Source organism: Electrophorus electricus, chromosome 24 (genome assembly GCF_041902795.1).
Source record: "Electrophorus electricus isolate QZ-2024a chromosome 24, ASM4190279v1, whole genome shotgun sequence".
Classification (NCBI taxonomy): domain Eukaryota; kingdom Metazoa; phylum Chordata; class Actinopteri; order Gymnotiformes; family Gymnotidae; genus Electrophorus; species Electrophorus electricus.
Window position 1 is genome coordinate 14,392,951 of NC_137520.1, and position 17,923 is coordinate 14,410,873.

General features: G+C 44.1%; 2 protein-coding genes and 1 long non-coding RNA gene across 3 annotated transcripts; all 3 read right to left on the reverse strand.

Moving 5' to 3' along the window:
* Nucleotides 1–6,019: 6,019 nt before the first annotated feature.
* On the reverse strand, nt 6,020–9,776 carry LOC145653376 (uncharacterized). The gene is made up of 5 exons (XR_014119665.1): nt 9,620–9,776; nt 9,090–9,157; nt 8,934–8,993; nt 7,033–7,071; nt 6,020–6,161 (listed from the first exon to the last, which is right to left on the reverse strand). It is a non-coding gene; the product is annotated as an uncharacterized LOC145653376 (long non-coding RNA).
* Nucleotides 9,777–10,184: 408 nt separating this feature from the next.
* Nucleotides 10,185–14,092, reverse strand: ndnl2 (necdin-like 2). Its single transcript, XM_027001790.3, has 11 exons — nt 14,041–14,092; nt 13,846–13,926; nt 13,473–13,583; nt 12,900–12,963; nt 12,515–12,594; nt 12,328–12,422; nt 12,161–12,240; nt 12,000–12,042; nt 11,705–11,767; nt 11,011–11,125; nt 10,185–10,672 (listed from the first exon to the last, which is right to left on the reverse strand). The coding sequence occupies exons 2-11, from the start codon at nt 13,891–13,893 to the stop codon at nt 10,598–10,600; spliced, it is 774 nt and encodes a 257-aa protein (XP_026857591.1). The 5' UTR covers nt 13,894–13,926; nt 14,041–14,092; the 3' UTR covers nt 10,185–10,597.
* A 2,144-nt stretch (nt 14,093–16,236) lies between these two features.
* On the reverse strand, nt 16,237–17,921 carry LOC113572338 (DNA-binding protein inhibitor ID-1). Its single transcript, XM_027001791.3, has 2 exons — nt 17,422–17,921; nt 16,237–17,197 (listed from the first exon to the last, which is right to left on the reverse strand). The coding sequence occupies exons 1-2, from the start codon at nt 17,779–17,781 to the stop codon at nt 17,162–17,164; spliced, it is 396 nt and encodes a 131-aa protein (XP_026857592.1). The 5' UTR covers nt 17,782–17,921; the 3' UTR covers nt 16,237–17,161.
* Nucleotides 17,922–17,923: the final 2 nt, after the last annotated feature.

Sequence of the window (17,923 nt, forward strand, 5' to 3'; positions counted from 1 at the left end):
AGAGTGTAACAGTACACACGAACCTCCCAGTTTCCCTGCTTACGACCCCGGTGCTGAAGCGCCGAGGAGTAAGAACATATGACCATCAGATTTAATTAGTGACACAAACGGGGAAAGTGTGCGATTACTGACATCTGGCGGCTCACTCAGCAGACTCGGACCGGGCACTTTTCGTCTCGTGCTATGTACGGAGAATATTGCACCTATATTCGTGGGCGCATGTGGCCATAAGGGACGTTATGTACGTGAGATGAACATAAGAGAAGTCGTATTGCAATCTGCTGAAACATCGATAGTGGTGACACAAAGTCAGTCCACATTGGCCGTCAAAATGACTGAACATGGCTACGAACATGGCAGTGTTCTCAGCATCTACACGGACACGTCGAACCGGAGAATCTTTCGACCTGTTGTGTTTACCGAAGCCACGTGGGACAGTGCTCAACGACCGCCTCTCCGTGTGTGGGGGGGCACGTGCCGCTACAAACCGAGAGTAACGGTGTTGAATTCACTGATGGCTAATCTGCTTTTACGCAGTAGATGCACGAGGGGCATACGCAACGTATAAAGTGTGTTATAAAATGTGTGAGTGTAGCAGTAGTGTGTGGAAGCTCTGGCGCAGCCTGCCACAAACACTTCTAACAAAACCCTTGAAGTCCCAGAGTCTGAAACCCATATGAGCTGAGCACTCCTGTGATCCAAGCGCTTTGGCTCAAAATGTCAGGCACTCCTTAGGTGTCCATTCATATATGGATTAAAGTTTAATGTTGTGACACTGGAGCTGGTGTGGAATGTAATGTCATTTTATTCCATTTTGGATCTGAACAGCCAGAACGGTCAGCTGTACGTAATCTCTGCGGCTGGGCACTAGTGTGGTGTGTGTGGTGTGTGTGGTGTGACTGGTGGAGCCAGTACTGAAGTCTAGACACTTCCAGCACACCTCTACCTCTGCTCTACTGGGCCGAACACATCCTCGCCCTCACACCGTCTGCACGCACACACACACATACACACACACACACACATACCACACACACACACATACCACACACACTCACACAATCACTCACTCACTCACTCTCACTCAGCGCAGCGGTTCTTGGTCCAGCCAGGCATTAGCACTTTCATGTGTTTTTATACAACCAGACTGATTCTTCACTCTTTCAGTTCTCTTTGGTCTGATCAGAACAATCATTTGGAATTTGATTATCATCTGCACTCATTTACTTTGTTAATTACAAATCTATAACTATTACTCCATAAAGCCCTTTTAATCCAAGATATTTATATATGGAACAGCCCAGACCCTCCCGGGTTCATTTATAGGCTCCAATAAAAAAAAAGAAAAAAAAAAGCTAGGGTTGTATTGTATTGAAAAATACCTGTTTATTAAATGTGCTTCTTTACAATAACTCTGAGGATTTAAAGAATGACAGTGTAATGGATACATCACTGCACTGATGTCATGAGAAGTTATTTATTAACTACTATATATGAACTATTGTATTGTCCTACCACAGCTGTTTTGTCCAGTGTCACAACAGGATCCTTGTGAGCTACGTTAGGCTAAGTTCATGTGGCTGTACTCAGTAACACTCTAGAACAGAACTCTACAATGAAAGATTTTTAACCCATTTTGTTTGTTTGTTAATTTTTCTTAATTGTTCATCTATGGTATAACTGTGCTGTGCTTTAAATACCATTGTTCCACAACACCTTACCTGTGCATGTAATGTTTAGCTGGGATTGAGTTTGGGAAAGCATTGGATCACAGCGTAGTGGCAGTTGGGAGCCCCGGGGAAGAATCATACATATGAAACAGACATTCGCTGGCGTTGCTTTAAGTGTTTTTCCACCTGTGTTACAGTTTATTAATGCATTACTCTTATAACTCACGTTTGTGTGGGTAAGTGAACTAAGAGCATCCCTCTCGCCACCTCTCCAACCCTCCACCTCTCTCTGCTCCATCAGAGCACGCCAGCCATTCTTCTGGCCTGCAGTAAGATCTGAGATGATCACGTCCATCTGTTCACATTAGAAGGATTGTATTTATTCCGATAATGAAGCTTAGCATCCCTTTCCACTCTCCCGCTCCTTCCAAACCTCCCTGCATTCCCTCCCCTCACCACCATCTCTCCTGTCTGTCCTTTGGCAGGCAGCTCACAGATCCCAGCCTCTTCCTCCTCCTCCGCACCCCACTGGTGAGCTCTTCAGTGACCTTTTCGAATGGAAATTTCCCCTCCTGCCATCTGTCAACCCCCTGTTCCACTATGCCCTGCTCCACAAACACCTCTGTTTGCTCCTGTTTTGACTTTCATTCTCTTTTCCTGTCCCCCTCCTCGTGTTCCCTGGCCCAGGTCTCCGCTGGGGGACGTCTCGGTGGCATGCAGGCGTTTGGCATCTGTTCTGCCTCATCTGTAGTCCTGCTTCTGCCTACTGGAGATGCTGGGATCTGTCGTACCACCTGTTCAGTGTCGGGCAGAATTTTCTTCTCAGCCCCCACCTGTGCAACGTTGGGCTCTGCGCAAGTCATGGATGAATGATTGGACAAAGAGTCATAGTTTATTACACCTTCAACCGTTAAGCAAGTGTAAAAACCGGCCCTGAAACCCAGGGTGATTTTATATAATATACCCCAGGGTGATTTCATAAAATCACATCACCCAGGGTAATTTAATATAAATTATCATATAAATTATCATATAAATTTCATATAAATTTCATATAAATTCCCGCCATACCAACTCCCTGGCAAAGAAGGCTCGTCAGCGTCTTTACCACCTCAGACGCCTAAGAGACTTCAGACTGCCCTCCAAGGTACTGTGGAACGTCTACACCTGCACTATTGAGAGCATCCTCATGGGGAACATCACAGTCTGGTTTGGGAATAGCACCAAGCAGGACAGACAAGCACTCCAAAGGGTAGTGCGTTCAGCAGAGCGCATCACTTACACGGAACTTCCTGACCTGTAGACCATCTACTACAAGCAGTGCCAGACCAAGGCCAGGAGGATTGTGAAGGACCCCACCCATCCCAACAATAGGCTCTTCTCTCTGTTGAGGTCAGGGAAGTGCTTTCGCTCCCTGAAGACCAAGACAGAGAGACTGAAGAGGAGCTTCTTCCCACAGGCCATTCGGACCCTGAATCAGGGAAACTGATAAACTGTGGGGACCACCACCACCATGTAACATAACTGTATATATATTCAATAACTGCATATGTATTCAATTACCACCATGTAACATAAAAACTGTAAATATGTCTTTTTACAAACTGGATCTGTACATTCTGTACATATATATATACACAACCATATACATTGTACATTGTGTATATAAACAATGTACATATATTGTACCTACATTGTTAATATATTTTTGTACATATATAGAATATCTATATTTCTCTATGCACCCGTTTTCTTTTTCCTCAGTTTGGACTGAGCACTCTCAACCATTTCACTGCGAGTTATACTGTGTATGACTATGTATGTGACAAATAAACCAAACTTGAAACTTGAAATTTGATATAATATACCCCAGGGTGATCTCATAAAATCACATCACCCAAGGTAATTTCATATAATCTCATAACCTAGGGTATTCTCATCCTCCATGTTTGTGTATCTAACCAGTGATTTGAAAATATTACCTTTCCCCAGGATGAGACTGTTTGCAGACTGGTGTAGGCTGTTAGTGGGCGTAGGCTGGTAGTAGGTGTAGACTGGTAGTGGGCATAGGCTGGTTAGTGGGTGTAGGCTTGTAGTGGGCGTAGACTGGTAGTGGGTGTAGGCTGGTTAATGGGTGTAGGCTGGTAGTGGGTGTAGGCTGGTAGTGGGCTTAGGCTGGTTAGTGGGCGTAGGCTGGTATTGGGCGTAGGTTGTAGTGGGCATAGGCTGGTAGTGGGTGTAGGCTGGTAGTTGGTGTAGGTTGGTAGTGGGCGTAGGCTGGTTAGTAGATGTAGGCTGGTAGTGGGTGTAGGCTGGTAGTTGGTGTAGGTTGGTAGTGGGCGTAGGCTGGTTAGTAGATGTAGGCTGGTAGTGGGTGTAGGCTGGTAGTGGGCGTAGGCTGGTTAGTAGATGTAGGCTGGTAGTGGGTGTAGGCTGGTAGTATTGTTCCCTGTGTCATCGTGGCCCGTGCTGGGTGCAGTGTTTTTTTTCTAGGACTGCACTTTTTGATTTGTTGGACCTGACTGAGAGACACTCTCTACTTTCCTCATATTCCCCTTTTCCTGACACACAGAATGCAGTTTGTAATGTTACTAATCCAACATCTCATCTTCTTATGCCCAGCGCTAAAACTTGTTGTCTTTTTTGTGGTGAACAGTTAATGATAGCAGTGATTGTTTTCCACCAAAGGTATCTTTCCAGACATTATTGAACAAAAATTCAAGCCTCCTGTGAACTGTGAAGCATAACTCATGACACTGCTGTTTTCCCTGGCTTTGATGTGATTAGATTGGCTGAGCTTGAGGCGTCTCTGTGACTCAGCTCCCCTGACAGCACACAGATCCTCTTCACGCAGACCGTTGCTTGAACCCCTTTTATCTCTGCCACACAGCAATCAATGCCCTGGGGTGAACCACGGCCTTCTGTCCTCTTCTGACCTCCGCCAGCGGGCCTCGGACCGTGATCTGAGGTGACCAAGGGGCAGCTGGGCGCTGGCCAGACGGGCTTTAGCTGGAACGCTTGCCTGGGCTCTGGAGACAGGAGAGGGGGCTGGCAACCCACTGCTTCTCCTGGGACTCTGAAGCACAGAAGAACAGCCTGCTTTGTTCTGAATTTGACTTTCACTGAGTTCACAGGGGACAGAAAACATTAGATTTCACAAGCAGTAATAGAGGAAGAGCATGTGCACACCAGGAAGGGCTTTGAATTTGTGTGGCTGTTACTCAGGCTGTGCGTTTGTGTAGCTGTTACTCAGGCTGTGCGTTTGTGTAGCTGTTACTCAGGCTGTGCGTTTGTGTGGCTGTTACTCTCAGGCTGTGCGTTTGTGTAGCTGTTACTCAGGCTGTGCGTTTGTGTGGCTGTTACTCTCAGGCTGTGCGTTTGTGTGGCTGTTACTCTCAGGCTGTGCGTTTGTGTAGCTGTTACTCTCAGGCTGTGCGTTTGTGTGGCTGTTACTCTCAGGCTGTGCGTTTGTGTGGCTGTTACTCTCAGGCTGTGCGTTTGTTTAGCTGTTACTCTCAGGCTGTGCGTTTGTGTGGCTGTTACTCTCAGGCTGTGCGTTTGTGTGGCTGTTACTCTCAGGCTGTGCATTTGTGTGGCTGTTACTCTCAGGCTGTGCATTTGTGTGGCTGTTACTCTCAGGCTGTGCGTTTGTGTAGCTTCTCACAATAAGTTGTTGTGAAAAGAAAGATTTAGAGTGGTACATTTTTGGGGGTTTTGGTAATCTCTCTCCAGGGAAGTTTTTCTGCTCTTCTCATCTGTCCTGTAACCATTAAGGAAGGAAAATGCAGTCTCAGTCATAATTGTAAGTTGCTTTGGATAAAAGTGTCAGCTAGATGCCATAAATGTAAATGCCAGTACAAATCTCATGCCAGATGGTTTTCACTTGTCATTAACTGGGATGAGGAAAAAATAGCTTTGAAATGTTCAGCAAGTGATTGTAAAGGAGAAGTGACAGCTAGTAAGTGGCTGAGTTCAGTGCTGGGCTGGCGCAGGGTGGAGGTGGAGGGGATGGAACTGGGTGGAGGGCCAGAGAGGGCCAGCACTGGACTGAAGCTCCTGTACACACTGTACACGGCTCTGGGACTGCTGGCTTATATCAGTGTAGTACTGATAGAGTTGTAAATTAGACATATATAAGCTGTGGTCCACGTCAGCTTCCTCCATAGCACTTCAGCCACAGCCTCTGCTGAAAGGAGAAGGGTCCAGTAATGTCCCGTACTTGGTGTGACTCCTGCAGCGCGTAACAGACTCACAGTCACATGCACCCCTTCAGATTACAATATTACAATATAGTCATAGAAATGATTATTTAGACACAAAAGCTTTCATAGATACAGAGGTCATTTTAATCTTGGATTTTTATTGCCACCAACCTATAAATTGTCAAATGTGTAAACCAAAATCTTATTTACAAGAGACATGAATCTCCATAACAGATTGACGGTTTTTTCATATGCGGTAGTTTTCCATGGTGACTGATCCCAACATTTCCTGTTATCATAATTCAAGAGAGGATTTTCATAAATAAAAGATTATGTAAACAAACAAACAAACAAGTGAAAAAAAATCAACATGGCAATTTTGCATTTTTCTCAGTAGTTAAGGTATTAGACTAGGGTCAGGGTAAGGGTTAGGGTTAGAGTTAGAGTTACGGTTCTTGTTGGGATTAGAGTTGGGGTTGGGTTAGGGTTGGGGTTAGGGTTAGAGTGAGTGTTGGGGATAGAGTTGGGGTTAGGGTTAGAGTGAGTGTTGGGGATAGAGTTGGGGTTGGGTTATGGTTGGGGTTGGGATTAGGGTTAGGTTAGGGTGGGGTTAAGGTTAAGGTTAGAGTTAGTGTTGTGGTTAGAGTTAGGGTTGGGTTAGTTAGAGTTAGTGTTGGGGTTAGGGTTGGGTTAGTGTTGGTGTTGGGGTTAGGTTAGGGTTAGGGTTAGAGTTAGTGTTAGTGTTGGGTTATGGTTGGCGTTGGGATTAGGGTTAGGGTTATTGTTGGGGTTAGAGTTAGTGTTGGGGTTAGGGTTGGGTTAGGGTTGGGGTTAGGGTTAGAGTTAGTGTTGGGGTTGGGGTTAGAGTTGGGGTTGGGTTAGGGTTGGGGTTAGGGTGGGGGTTAGGGTTGGGGTTAGGGTTAGAGTTAGTGTTGGGGTTAGAGTTGGGGTGGGGTTAAGGTTGGGAGCTGGTGCTGGGGTTAGGTTAGAGTTAGAGTTAGAGCTGGGGTTAGGGTTAGGGTTACAGTTAGTGTTGGGGTTAGGGTTGGGGTTGGGGTTAGAAAAGAGCTCCAGGGGTTTCTTCCTGTGGAGTGCATTTGTGGGAGTGGGATGCTGACTAGCCTGGTGTAGCAGGGCGAGACTGAGCTCCAGAGACCTACCTCTACAGGACTCGTAACACCCAGGAACAACAGCTCCACCTGAATCACAATGATTCATACAGAGTAATATACCTAATATACATGTTTAAAACATTTATGGAAACAGCTGCTGACTTTGGGCTACAGCACTTATTGTATACATTACACCTAACTTACACAACAAATTAACAAAGGACAGATGAGATGATTTAACTACTAATTTTCCATAAACCTCTGAACAAGCTGAACCTTTTATAGTGAGACAACCTGGGAAACACATGTAAGGTGACGTCCACTAGGACAAAATTCAACCAGGATACAATTTGGGCAGTTAGGCTTAACTGTGATTTTCTGTGGTGGGCTTTTTTTCAGATAAACTACACCATGATCGAAACCAGAAGGTGAAAACACTTTGCTCACTACTCTATTGTTTGTAGCATTAGACAGAGACTTAAACACAGACTCTGCGTTAGACACAGTCCCTTTTCAGTAGCAAACTCATGCTGTGAAGGATTACAGGGTCCTTGTGTGCTGTGTAATGTTCAGGTTCCATACAGCTATGTCCATAAACTATAAGCTTCCATTCTGTAGAAGACGTAAAAAAGCATCAATCAGTGTAGCAATTTATATGGCAACTCAGGACACCAAATATTAAACATGAAATAAGTGAAATGCAAATTATATTATATGCCCATGATTTAAAAAAGCATGCTACAATACAGTTATTCAAATTGATTGCATAATAGTGTATAAAAAAATGTCATAATATTTTCAAGAGTTAAAAATAACTCTGGACCTCAAAGCTTCATGTGATTTTTCAACAAATCAGGAAAAACTCAAATTATGAAAGCACCTATTAATCAATCACATAGAACCAAAAAGAAGTTTGAATGTAAATGAACATCATGCTAAGTGTTTACTTCCTGGCCGTCATCCCACAGAACTTGAAGGTGGAAGAGTCTGCACACACAAGCCCTTCCAGTGTAGAAAGCCCACACTGGAACTACCCTACCTTGGGACCTGCAGCCTGCACAAACCACCCAGTCTCACCCAGACAGCACTACACATTCAAAGAGTGAGTGAGCAGATCCCTTCCATCTAGCAAAAGTAAAGTATTGTCCATCACCAGATGACAACCCAAGGGTCATCCACCTCTCTGGTGCTAGTTTGAAGTGACAGGAAAAGTCTTTAAATGAAAAATTCCCCATTTCTGTCTTTCATAGCAGTTTAAATTAGCTGGAATGGCATTTAGAAAAGGCAATCGCTCAGTTTTTAACACAGGCTCTTCCCTCTCTTCAGCACTGGCAGTAGTGACGCAGAGAACTGTATTAATAAGAGAGCGAGAGCGAGAGAGAGAGAGAGAGAGAGAGAGAGAGAGAGAGAGAGAGAGAGAGAGAGAGAGAGAGAGAGAGAGAGTGCTCCAAGATACATGGCAAACTGTCAGTGCTGCCAAGACCACAGTATTGTATTGGCACACACTGCATTCATCTAAGACAAACACTGTAATGTTAACAAGCATGGCTCCACTACTGTGTCACGGACACATGGAGCAGGAGACCCAACTCATTCCAGACACAGATCTGCACCACCCACCCCTGGTACACCCCAACCCTGAGCCCCTGCCATGTGCCAGGCTCAGCTTGCCCACTGGAGGCATACTGGCACATCCAGCCTGCAGGCCAATGCAGGGCAGCTAGACCTTCACAAGCCTCATTCACCTGGTCAGTTATCAGGCCTTCATAAATGTAGCCAGGTGTGTTGGGGAAAGACTCCACCTGAATAGTGAGCACTTCCAGTAGGGTCAGACACATTATTTTCTTGTATTGTTCTCATATTTACATTTATTGTATTCAGCTGGCACTTTTAGCAACTTACAATTGTTACTGAATATAACTTGAGTAATTGAGGGTTAAGGGTCTCACCACATATTCCAACAGCGGCAACTTGGCAGTGGTGGGACTTCAAGTGGTAACCTTCTACCACTGCACATTTGTTTAACAAGAAATTAAATGAATCAGTGAAATACATGTTACCTAAATAAACACAAGACATAATCAGGACATGATATACTGACTTACCTAAGCACAAAGCTGGACACGACGCAAACTGTTGGAATTTGTGTCTGTATTTTCTCATAACTCCAGTACTGTAAAATAAATAAATAAAAATTAATTAATTAAAACGATATTCAAATGATACTTGGAAAAGACAAACTCTTTGCTGGTGGGCTGAAAAGGATATTAGACAAACTGAGGTGGAAACTTCGCGCTGTACAGAGTCATCCAAAAACAAATGTGATAACCCACGAGTGTTTGTTGTGGGCAACGGACCAGCTTAAGCCTCCGGTATAAGTTTCGCCTTCTGCCATTGTAGATCACTAGAAAACACTCAGTTAACAGACTGAAAACTCACCGCAGTCACCACACACCAGACGTTTCGCGTTTCATTTGACACCCAGCTACAATCATGTGATCTGTTGCTTTACAGCACACGGGGAGAGATCAATTAAACGGAAAGGTTGTGACTCTTAAACTTGCCGTCTTTGATCTGGGTTCATTGTTTAGTCTAAAACTCCTCAGTGGTCGCATTAATACTAGTCAGGAGTTACCTGCACAAGGTGCTCCCATCATTTGGTGAAGTTGTTTAGCAACAGATGTGGTTAAATTCACGCTTTCAGGCCAATGATGCATGAGCGACTCAAATGAGAAGTAGAAGCCCTGAGGTGCGTCGACATTTCATGGCAGCAGACGGCCAGAAACACTGTTAAGAAACATCACGGACGCGAGATATGGTGGTTACAATCCTTGCCCAGAAGACGGCGATCGTGCAACGCGCGTGGAAAGGAAAACTCGTGGGATTTTAGTTCCTCTGTCCCACTCGAAATAATCAAGTTGCTTAAAGCCTTTTAACCGAGTAACCGCCGATTTTAAACATACGTTACAGTAACTATTCTCATACATGTGACACTGATTCTAACCTGCGTACTGATGACTGTTGTGCACGTGTCGGATGGCGTCAGACTATTATATATATATTACTATATTATATATTACCCCACCCACTCACCGAGCCCTCAAAGAAACCTGTGGAAGTTGCTCCCTCGTTTATTTTAAATTAAATTTATAACGTAGCTATTCAAATATGTCAAATGAAATGCAATCAGCAGAAATGTATGAGAATGAACAATATTTTTTTATTCAAACAGACAATAAAATACACAAAGGACTACATATGTGCAGAGCTTGTTTTTTTAAATAAAACAATCTGCTGCTTTAAGATGCTGTTTTTCTTCCTGTGACAACCGTAGTTCAGAGGTCTAGTTTACAGCCAGATTTACAATTTTATTTAGATGTGGGAGCTGTTTTCTGACACGTGACCTTTTACAGATCAGGAATGCAGATGTTTTACAGATCTCTGCATCCACTCTCCCACCATAAGAATCACTTGTTAGAAGAAACTGTGGTTTCCTCCAACATCTTTGTTTTCTCGCTCTCTCTCTCACACACACACACACACACACACACACCTACACAACCACCTATGCACCACCCCCCACACACACACCCCTGCATCTCATTCTTTTCCACTATCTTGGGTTGCTTTCAACAGAAGCTGCTTCCCTGTATTGTTGTGTCCAGGTTTGAGGTTCCTCGTTGTGTAGCTGCAAACAGAAGAAAAATAACCTTCATCAAACATCAAACTGTCCCCAGTAATGCTAAAGAGAACCAGAAACATCAGCACCATTTTAAATATAAGGCTTCTTTGAGTTCCACCATGGCACTAGTTGCACTCAAATGTTCAAGTAAGATATGTGTACTATTCTATATATGAACAGTGTACTTTCTCCTTTCATGTTCCTACAATTAGTTTGTTTTGACTGAAGTGATTATAAAACATTATTTCCAAATCGTGCTATCAATAGACAGGTCATGAGGATTGTTACTCCCATTCAAACATATTCTTAAAAATCAGTCATTCCTATAGCGGAGATCAACAAACCTCCCCAATGAACTGGAGCAGTTTCATCTTGGACACCTCCTGCTCTGCCCGGGCTCCCCAGCGGAACTCATGCTCCAGCGGCTCTGTGTGAGGGATCCGCACGTACTCCAGGTACCTACACCACACAGCAGGTTCAGTGACGCTGGACATCAGCTCCATCAAACACACCATCCACCTATCTCGTTTCAAACGTGACCCATAATACACCGACTTGGACAGATTATGTAACATAAGACTAAATGTTTGGAGCCCTTAGCAGTTTGGATTGGTGGTCTTGTGAATCTTGCTTTTCTCATAGGGCTCCATGGTTCTCTATGGTGTGATATAAACCAGCTGCCCATGGTCTGAGGGACACCAGCTCTGAACACACCAACCTGGGCTGGGCTTGAACCCGCGACCCTGCAGCTGTTGCTCCTGCAGGTGTAACCACCTGAGCTACTGCGAGCTTTGAGAACGGGACACTGCAGGGATGCTGAGGTCATATTCACCTACCCTAGTAGCTCTGGACACTCAAAACGCTGCAGTGGTGCAAGACTTAAATTGGAAAGAAACTAACCCAGATGAAGAAAACGTTTCTGTACATATAAACCTAAAGGTCGATACAGAACTGCAGCATGTGCATCAGTAACTGCACACTCCACTGCACTGAAATCCAAGCAACAAACACGCTTCATACCCATCTCAGTCCACTCACTTTTGCCTAACAAACACATCGGTGACCAACTTCTTTACATCACCAAACTCTTCATGCTTCACCCTGTAAGTAGAAATTCATATAACTGTCAGACACAGGAACTGTTCATTTGTCTGGGCAAATCTTCCTCCACTATTCTCTTTATGTATATACTGTATTGTATAATTAATTATCTGCTGTATTTTTCTACCTGTTCTTCTTTTCTGATTGCCACATCCTTGTATGTGAAAACATACTTGGCTAATAAACAAATTCTGATAGTGACTAAAAACATTTTCAATATTAAGTGTCTTACCCTTCATACACTCTCAGTTTCTTCAGTGTATTCCACACTAGAACTAGCATAGAAAAACATTTGGGAGCAACTGAATTACATTTCTGTACTAATTCCTAGTTTTTTGTTATTTAAGCTCTATTATGTACCAAGAAAATCAAAGTATGCATAGATGTACACACTTTCCTTAACTGTGCCTCCTTTCATGAAGATAAGGCTGAGAATCACAAACAGTAATCCAGTCTTGGGGCTGCCTGGACACCTAATAAACAGGCCGGATACAGTTACAATTCAGTTCGCCACACCTCAATTCACCAAACTCAGATGAGTGATGTCACTACCAACTCACATGCTGATTGGCTCCCCAGGAAGAGGATGCAGCTTGTTTACCAAGATATAAACATGATTCTTAGAGTCTATCTCCACCAGGTTCAACCCAAAGACCTGTTGGGGGGTGGGGGAGGGCATGTCATCACAGAATGGCACCATCTGCAGTGGACTTTATGGCATCTTTGAAATACAACATTAAGCATAACCTGCTCAAAGGTTTGGCCAGCCCTCCTTATGATGCCTGGGTACTGGCCTTTATATTCCTTTACCACATGTTTGACGACATCTAAAGAAAAATACGTTTTGAGACATGATTTGTTAAACACCATGCTGAGTTATATGGGCATGTTTCTAAGCAGGACATTCTCATTGCAAAACACGGCAATATCCCCTGCACTACACTGCACTGTTTACATTTCACTCCGTCTGCACTCTCTTATTGTTCACGGTTTCTTCATTCTTACTGTTACACTGTTTATGCATTGCTGGCCTGTGAATAATGAAATGGACAGAATGGAAGAGTGGAGGTAAGTCTTCCAATATACAGCATGCAAAAAGTGTGAAGACCTTCATTAAGGAAGCACCACCCACCTGCCCTACGGATGGGTATTTTCTTCTGGTCTTTTATGAGAATAAACTGCACCACCTCAGCCACCTTAAAATAACAAAAATATTAAGTTACAGTACAGAAGAAGAAAAAAAACACTTTAAAAAACACTCTATGAAAATTAATAACCATATTAATAACCATAAGCATATATACAAACAGTCTGGAATATGGTAGCAGTGGACTTAACAATGCTACAGGAAGAAAAACAAAACAAAACAAAACAAAAGAGCCTGGACTTCTGTTTTCTGTCTTACTTTTAACCTTCTTTTTTAAGGTTCATCAAGCAAAAAAAAAGAAAAAGAAAAAAAAAAGCATTACCTGCATTTTTAAGTACCCCAGGGCATAAATACATAATGCATATTTTTACTATGCAATAGCAAGGCTACTGTCCCTAGTGTTAAAATACAAAGCTTATTGGACACTGCACAGATTACCACCTTCATCTAGATAGCTGATGCTGAGTTAAATGAGGAACCACATTAATGATAGACTTAGCTCGTCATTTCACGTAGAAATTACAGATGGCATATACCGATCTTAATTAGTTGGGTTACCTTTTGCTCTATCTGTTGGGGCGTGAAGCTGCACCTTGCTCGCTGGACCTGCGATGAGCTGGGCTGCGAGGACACGTCGGGCTCATCGTCGTCCAGTATAACCTGGGAGCGCTAGGAAGGGGCGGAAAACAGAAACGTCAGTCATGCTTCGGTCCGTCTCCCTTTTTCCTTTATCACTAAGGAGAAAACAGCATATTCCCAGCAAGCACAAAAGCAGCTGTAACACGGGGTCCGTTTTAGAGCTCAGCTCACTTACACTAAGGCGCACGGAATCATGCACACGCAGCCGTTAGCATATGTAGCTAGTTTATGAACAACGCCAGACAGGTGTATAAGGTATAAAGTGGCGCGTGGTCACATTACGCGGTCGTACCCCGGGCCTGCTCCTCCGCGCGCCCGAGCCCGCGCTCCTCTGGGACATCTCCACGCTCGGTGAGCTCAGACACTGTCGCAGCTGTTAAGATGTTAGACCGTTAAATGTTACTCACGATTACTCCTCTGAGTCAATACAAACTACATCACGGGGTGCTTAATAACGATATCAGATCGCTAGATTAAAGACTAATACCACTAAAAGACTCTCGGTGTTCTTCCGCGTGTGGTCACGTGTGGTCAATGGCTCCTCCAATTGGTTAAAATGTGTGCGCGCTTGACGTCACAGCTTGCCGTGACAATGCGCATGCGTTGTCGGAGGGAGCCTCGTGGGGGAAACATTCCGCAAGTTTATCCGGGATGGGAAATTTGAAACAGATTTAACATCAGATGTCAACACCACCCAATTTCAGTAGTCTTCTACCCGGAGAAAGTCCAGATAGACAGCAAAGCTAAACTCGATTGGACTCAGTGTCCGTTTATGTCCCCAAAATGGTCCACAGTGGCCACCTGTGTCCTACACCTACGGTAGTGATATGGTCATTTTGTGACTAGTGGTAGCTAAGTGGTTAAGGTACTTGCCTTGTACTGGTTCAAGTCCCACCATTGCCAAGTTGCTACTGTTGGGCCCCTGAGCAAGACCCTTAACCCTCAGTTACTTAAGTTGTAGTCATAATTGTAAGTCGCTTTGGATAAAAGTGTCAGCTAAATGCTGTAAATGTAAGATTACACCTGTCTGCTACACCTACGGTAGTGGGATGGTCATCCTACATCTGTCTCCTACACCTGACTGAGCAGGGCGGCTACGGTAGTCGTTATGGTCATCCAGACAACTAACATTAGCTGACATTGCGATCAACATGCTCAGGTCTATAACCTACTAGATTGCTTATTATTAAGGCTGCTATTATCAGTTTCGTTCTGGTTCTGTATTAATCAGCGTTAATCGCAGTTATCTAGCTGGCTAAATGTTCATGTAAACCCAGATTACAGTCAGAGTGTAAATTCTACAGTAACACTTGTGTTGGGGGTGGGGGATCAACTTTTTTTCAATATCTGAATCTACATAGCTAGCTAGCTAACTAACAATCTAAACTAATATCTGAAGAATTGTATTGCAATTTTTAACAATTCAGATCTTAAGAGATCTTATTAACCTTTCTATTCACCGGACGCAAAATGTCTGCTGCACACAGTGAACACCATCGGAACCCGTCCGGTCCCGGTGGAGCCCTCCTGTCGATAGCTGTAAATGTGGCGTCGTTTGGCTCCGTTTGCGACTTACAATCATGTAAACCTTTAAACCACAACGCGACATCTTTCTTTGACATATTTTAAATTTTAGTTTAAAACCAATAAAAGAAACGTGTGCAATGCGAATCAATGGAGCGTGCAAGTGTTCCCCCGACACTGTGTGTCTATTCAGGGTTTCTTTACTCCTGTATTATGATTCCCACTACAAGGGAAACGTTACATGAAAACATTTAAACGTTCAGTCTCACACGCCTGTGGTCCTGTGGTGACTCAGTTCTGTTTCATTCCGAATAAAGCCACACAGTGGCAGTGCAGGATTTAATAGTGGCCTGTACTTTCTAAGCGGCAATTACAAATCATTCAGACTGCCCGTTTAAAAGATTTGTTAAAGCGCTTTAACTTTTCACATTTTGCTTTTATACGTGCATTTTCTCTCTCTCTCCGACCTACCATCTCTGCAACGTGTTTAGTAAGAGAATATAAGCCATTCTTAACTTATTAACTGTGTGAGATATTAACTTATTTAAATGTGATTGTATCCAGTTTATATCGGACGTCAGCCAATAGGTGTATAACATGGCATTTTATAGCCCATCCCACACATTTTAAATCTCAGCATTTCGGCAACTGGACTAATGACAGATGACCTTTTTTTCACAAGCAAACACGCTTCGGCAATGGGGAGGTTATTTCCGCCCAGCATAAATGAGCCTCTGGTCCGTGGCGCAGTGTGTGTGTGTGTGTGCCAGGGGCAGGGAAGGGCAGCGCAGCAGACCGAGCGGCGCCGCCGCACACCTGGAGACGTTCGGGTTAAACAGCTCCACATCCCCGCGCACAGCTGACTGAAACATTAACAAATAGTCATCCGCGAGCCAAGCTACAGATGGGCCGGGATCGCAGCCAAGAAAAAGGCTCTAATGGTGGTGTGCTGAGCAACTCCCTCTCTCCCTCACACACACACACAGAAAAAGGCTCTAACGGTGGTGTGCTGAGCACCTCCCCCCCCCCCCACACACAGCTGAGTAGTGATTTTTTTATTTATTTATTTATTTTTAAACACGGTAGTTGAAACAAGCGTATCGCATGCAGATGTAGTATGTACCCTTTGGATTAAGAAATTAACAATTGGAATTCCTACTTGGTCTTACATTTGAATATATTTTATACTGATATGTAATGTTTGGTATCTTGTAGGTTATAACCCCAAATAAGAGCTCTTGCTTGCTTCTTCCTTGCATTATTCTTATTCTTCTGTAAGTCGATCCACCTGATATGTATCAGTTTAGTGCATGGAACATCCCCAGGCACGTGGTCTAGTTCATGAGTTGGTTGGTTAATTAAATTTTGCTTTAATGAGCCTAACGAAACAGAATATTCCTGCAACATTCCTTTGTAAGAAACATGGAATGAATTAAGTATTGAAAGACAGGATTTCTTTCTCCTGGTGTTGTTGCAGTCTCATATCACATTTATAAACACGCTTGGTAAAACTTAGTTAACCTAAATGGAAAAGTTTGTCTTAAGTCTTTAAGAAAACAAAATTGGCTACATGGTCTACATAAAGAACTCAATACATAAATACGACAGATACAACCAGTTTTTTTTCCCCAAAATACTATCTGTATTAATAAAAACACTATTTACATACATTGTAATACAACATGAATGCGGACATCTTAAGGCATTGTAATATACAATACAAATATAACTCAGAAATCTGAGAACCGACTTTTGTTTACAAAAAATAAATTTCTCTATGTGTACATTATAAAAAAATACAAAAGAGAACAGAAACGTTTAAGGTATAGTCAGTCGACGTGGTCTTCAATAACATCTAATACAGACAGCATAATACTATGACGCTGTTTCACCGCCTGCCCGGAGGCCTGGCGGGACTAACCGGACCTTCGTATGCTGACGCATCAGGCACGACACAGTCCACGGTGATCGAGCAACGCGTGCCACGCGCGGAATGGGGGCTGCCGCGCTCTCGGCGTCTTCTGCGCGTGACGCACTGGATCCTCACCGACGGCTTTACTGACGAGTCCGTGCGGTCCTGGATCTCAACGGCACAGGATTCGGTCATCTGAGCAGCCGTTCTGGAGAGAGAGAGAGAGAGAGAGAGAGAGAGAGAGAGAGAGAGAGAGAGAGAGAGAGAGAGAGAGAGAGAGAGAGGATACATCAAAGAAAAGTCTTGCATGTTTTTTTTTGTTTTGTTTTTTTTATTTAAACCTGCAGCGTTGTTTGTAAAACCCAAGAAACATTACGCGCACGTTGTTAAAGCAGCTGCCGTGGAGTGGTGATGCCGCAGACAGGCACGTACCTCCACCGAGATGCTGCTGAGCTCCGCGTTCAGCGTTGTAAGGGGTGTGCGCGTGCCGGTTGTCCCCTGCTGCCGGTTAATTCCCGGGGAGGCGAGTTCCACCTGCAGGTCCCGGATGTAATCGATTACGTGCTGCAGGATCTCCATTTTACTGGCCTTCTTGTTGGGTGGCAAGGTAGGCACGAGCTCCTTCAGCTTGCTGTAACAGCTGTTCATGTCCTGCAGGAACGCGCTCATCTGGTCGTCCAGAAGGGGAATCTTGCACTTGGAGATGGCGAGGCTCTGGTCGGACAGACAGCGCACCACGTCCTCGCCGCCAGCCTTGCTCTTCAGCGCGCACGTAGGTCCAACAACTTTCATCTTGTGTACGATAAGAGATCTTCACGAGGAAAAAGCCGCAGCTTGGTGTAACCCGCGCGCAGTCAGCTGCCGTGTTTCGTTAGGCTGGTGCGCAGTAGGAGACTAGTTCCGTTCGCGGAAGGAAGCAGAACGCAGCCGGAGG

Coding starts and splice junctions, on each gene's coding strand:
- ndnl2 (XM_027001790.3), bottom strand. CDS start 13,893: ATGTCCCAGAGGAGCGCGGGCTCGGGCGCGCGGAGGAGCAGGCCCGGG. Junction 12,423..12,514: donor CTGGCCAAACCTTTGAGCAG/GTTATGCTTAAT, acceptor ACCCCCCAACAG/GTCTTTGGGTTGAACCTGGT. Junction 10,673..11,010: donor TGCTCCAGTTCATTGGGGAG/GTTTGTTGATCT, acceptor TTCTGTTTGCAG/CTACACAACGAGGAACCTCA.
- LOC113572338 (XM_027001791.3), bottom strand. CDS start 17,781: ATGAAAGTTGTTGGACCTACGTGCGCGCTGAAGAGCAAGGCTGGCGGC. Junction 17,198..17,421: donor TCAGCAGCATCTCGGTGGAG/GTACGTGCCTGT, acceptor CTCTCTCTCCAG/AACGGCTGCTCAGATGACCG.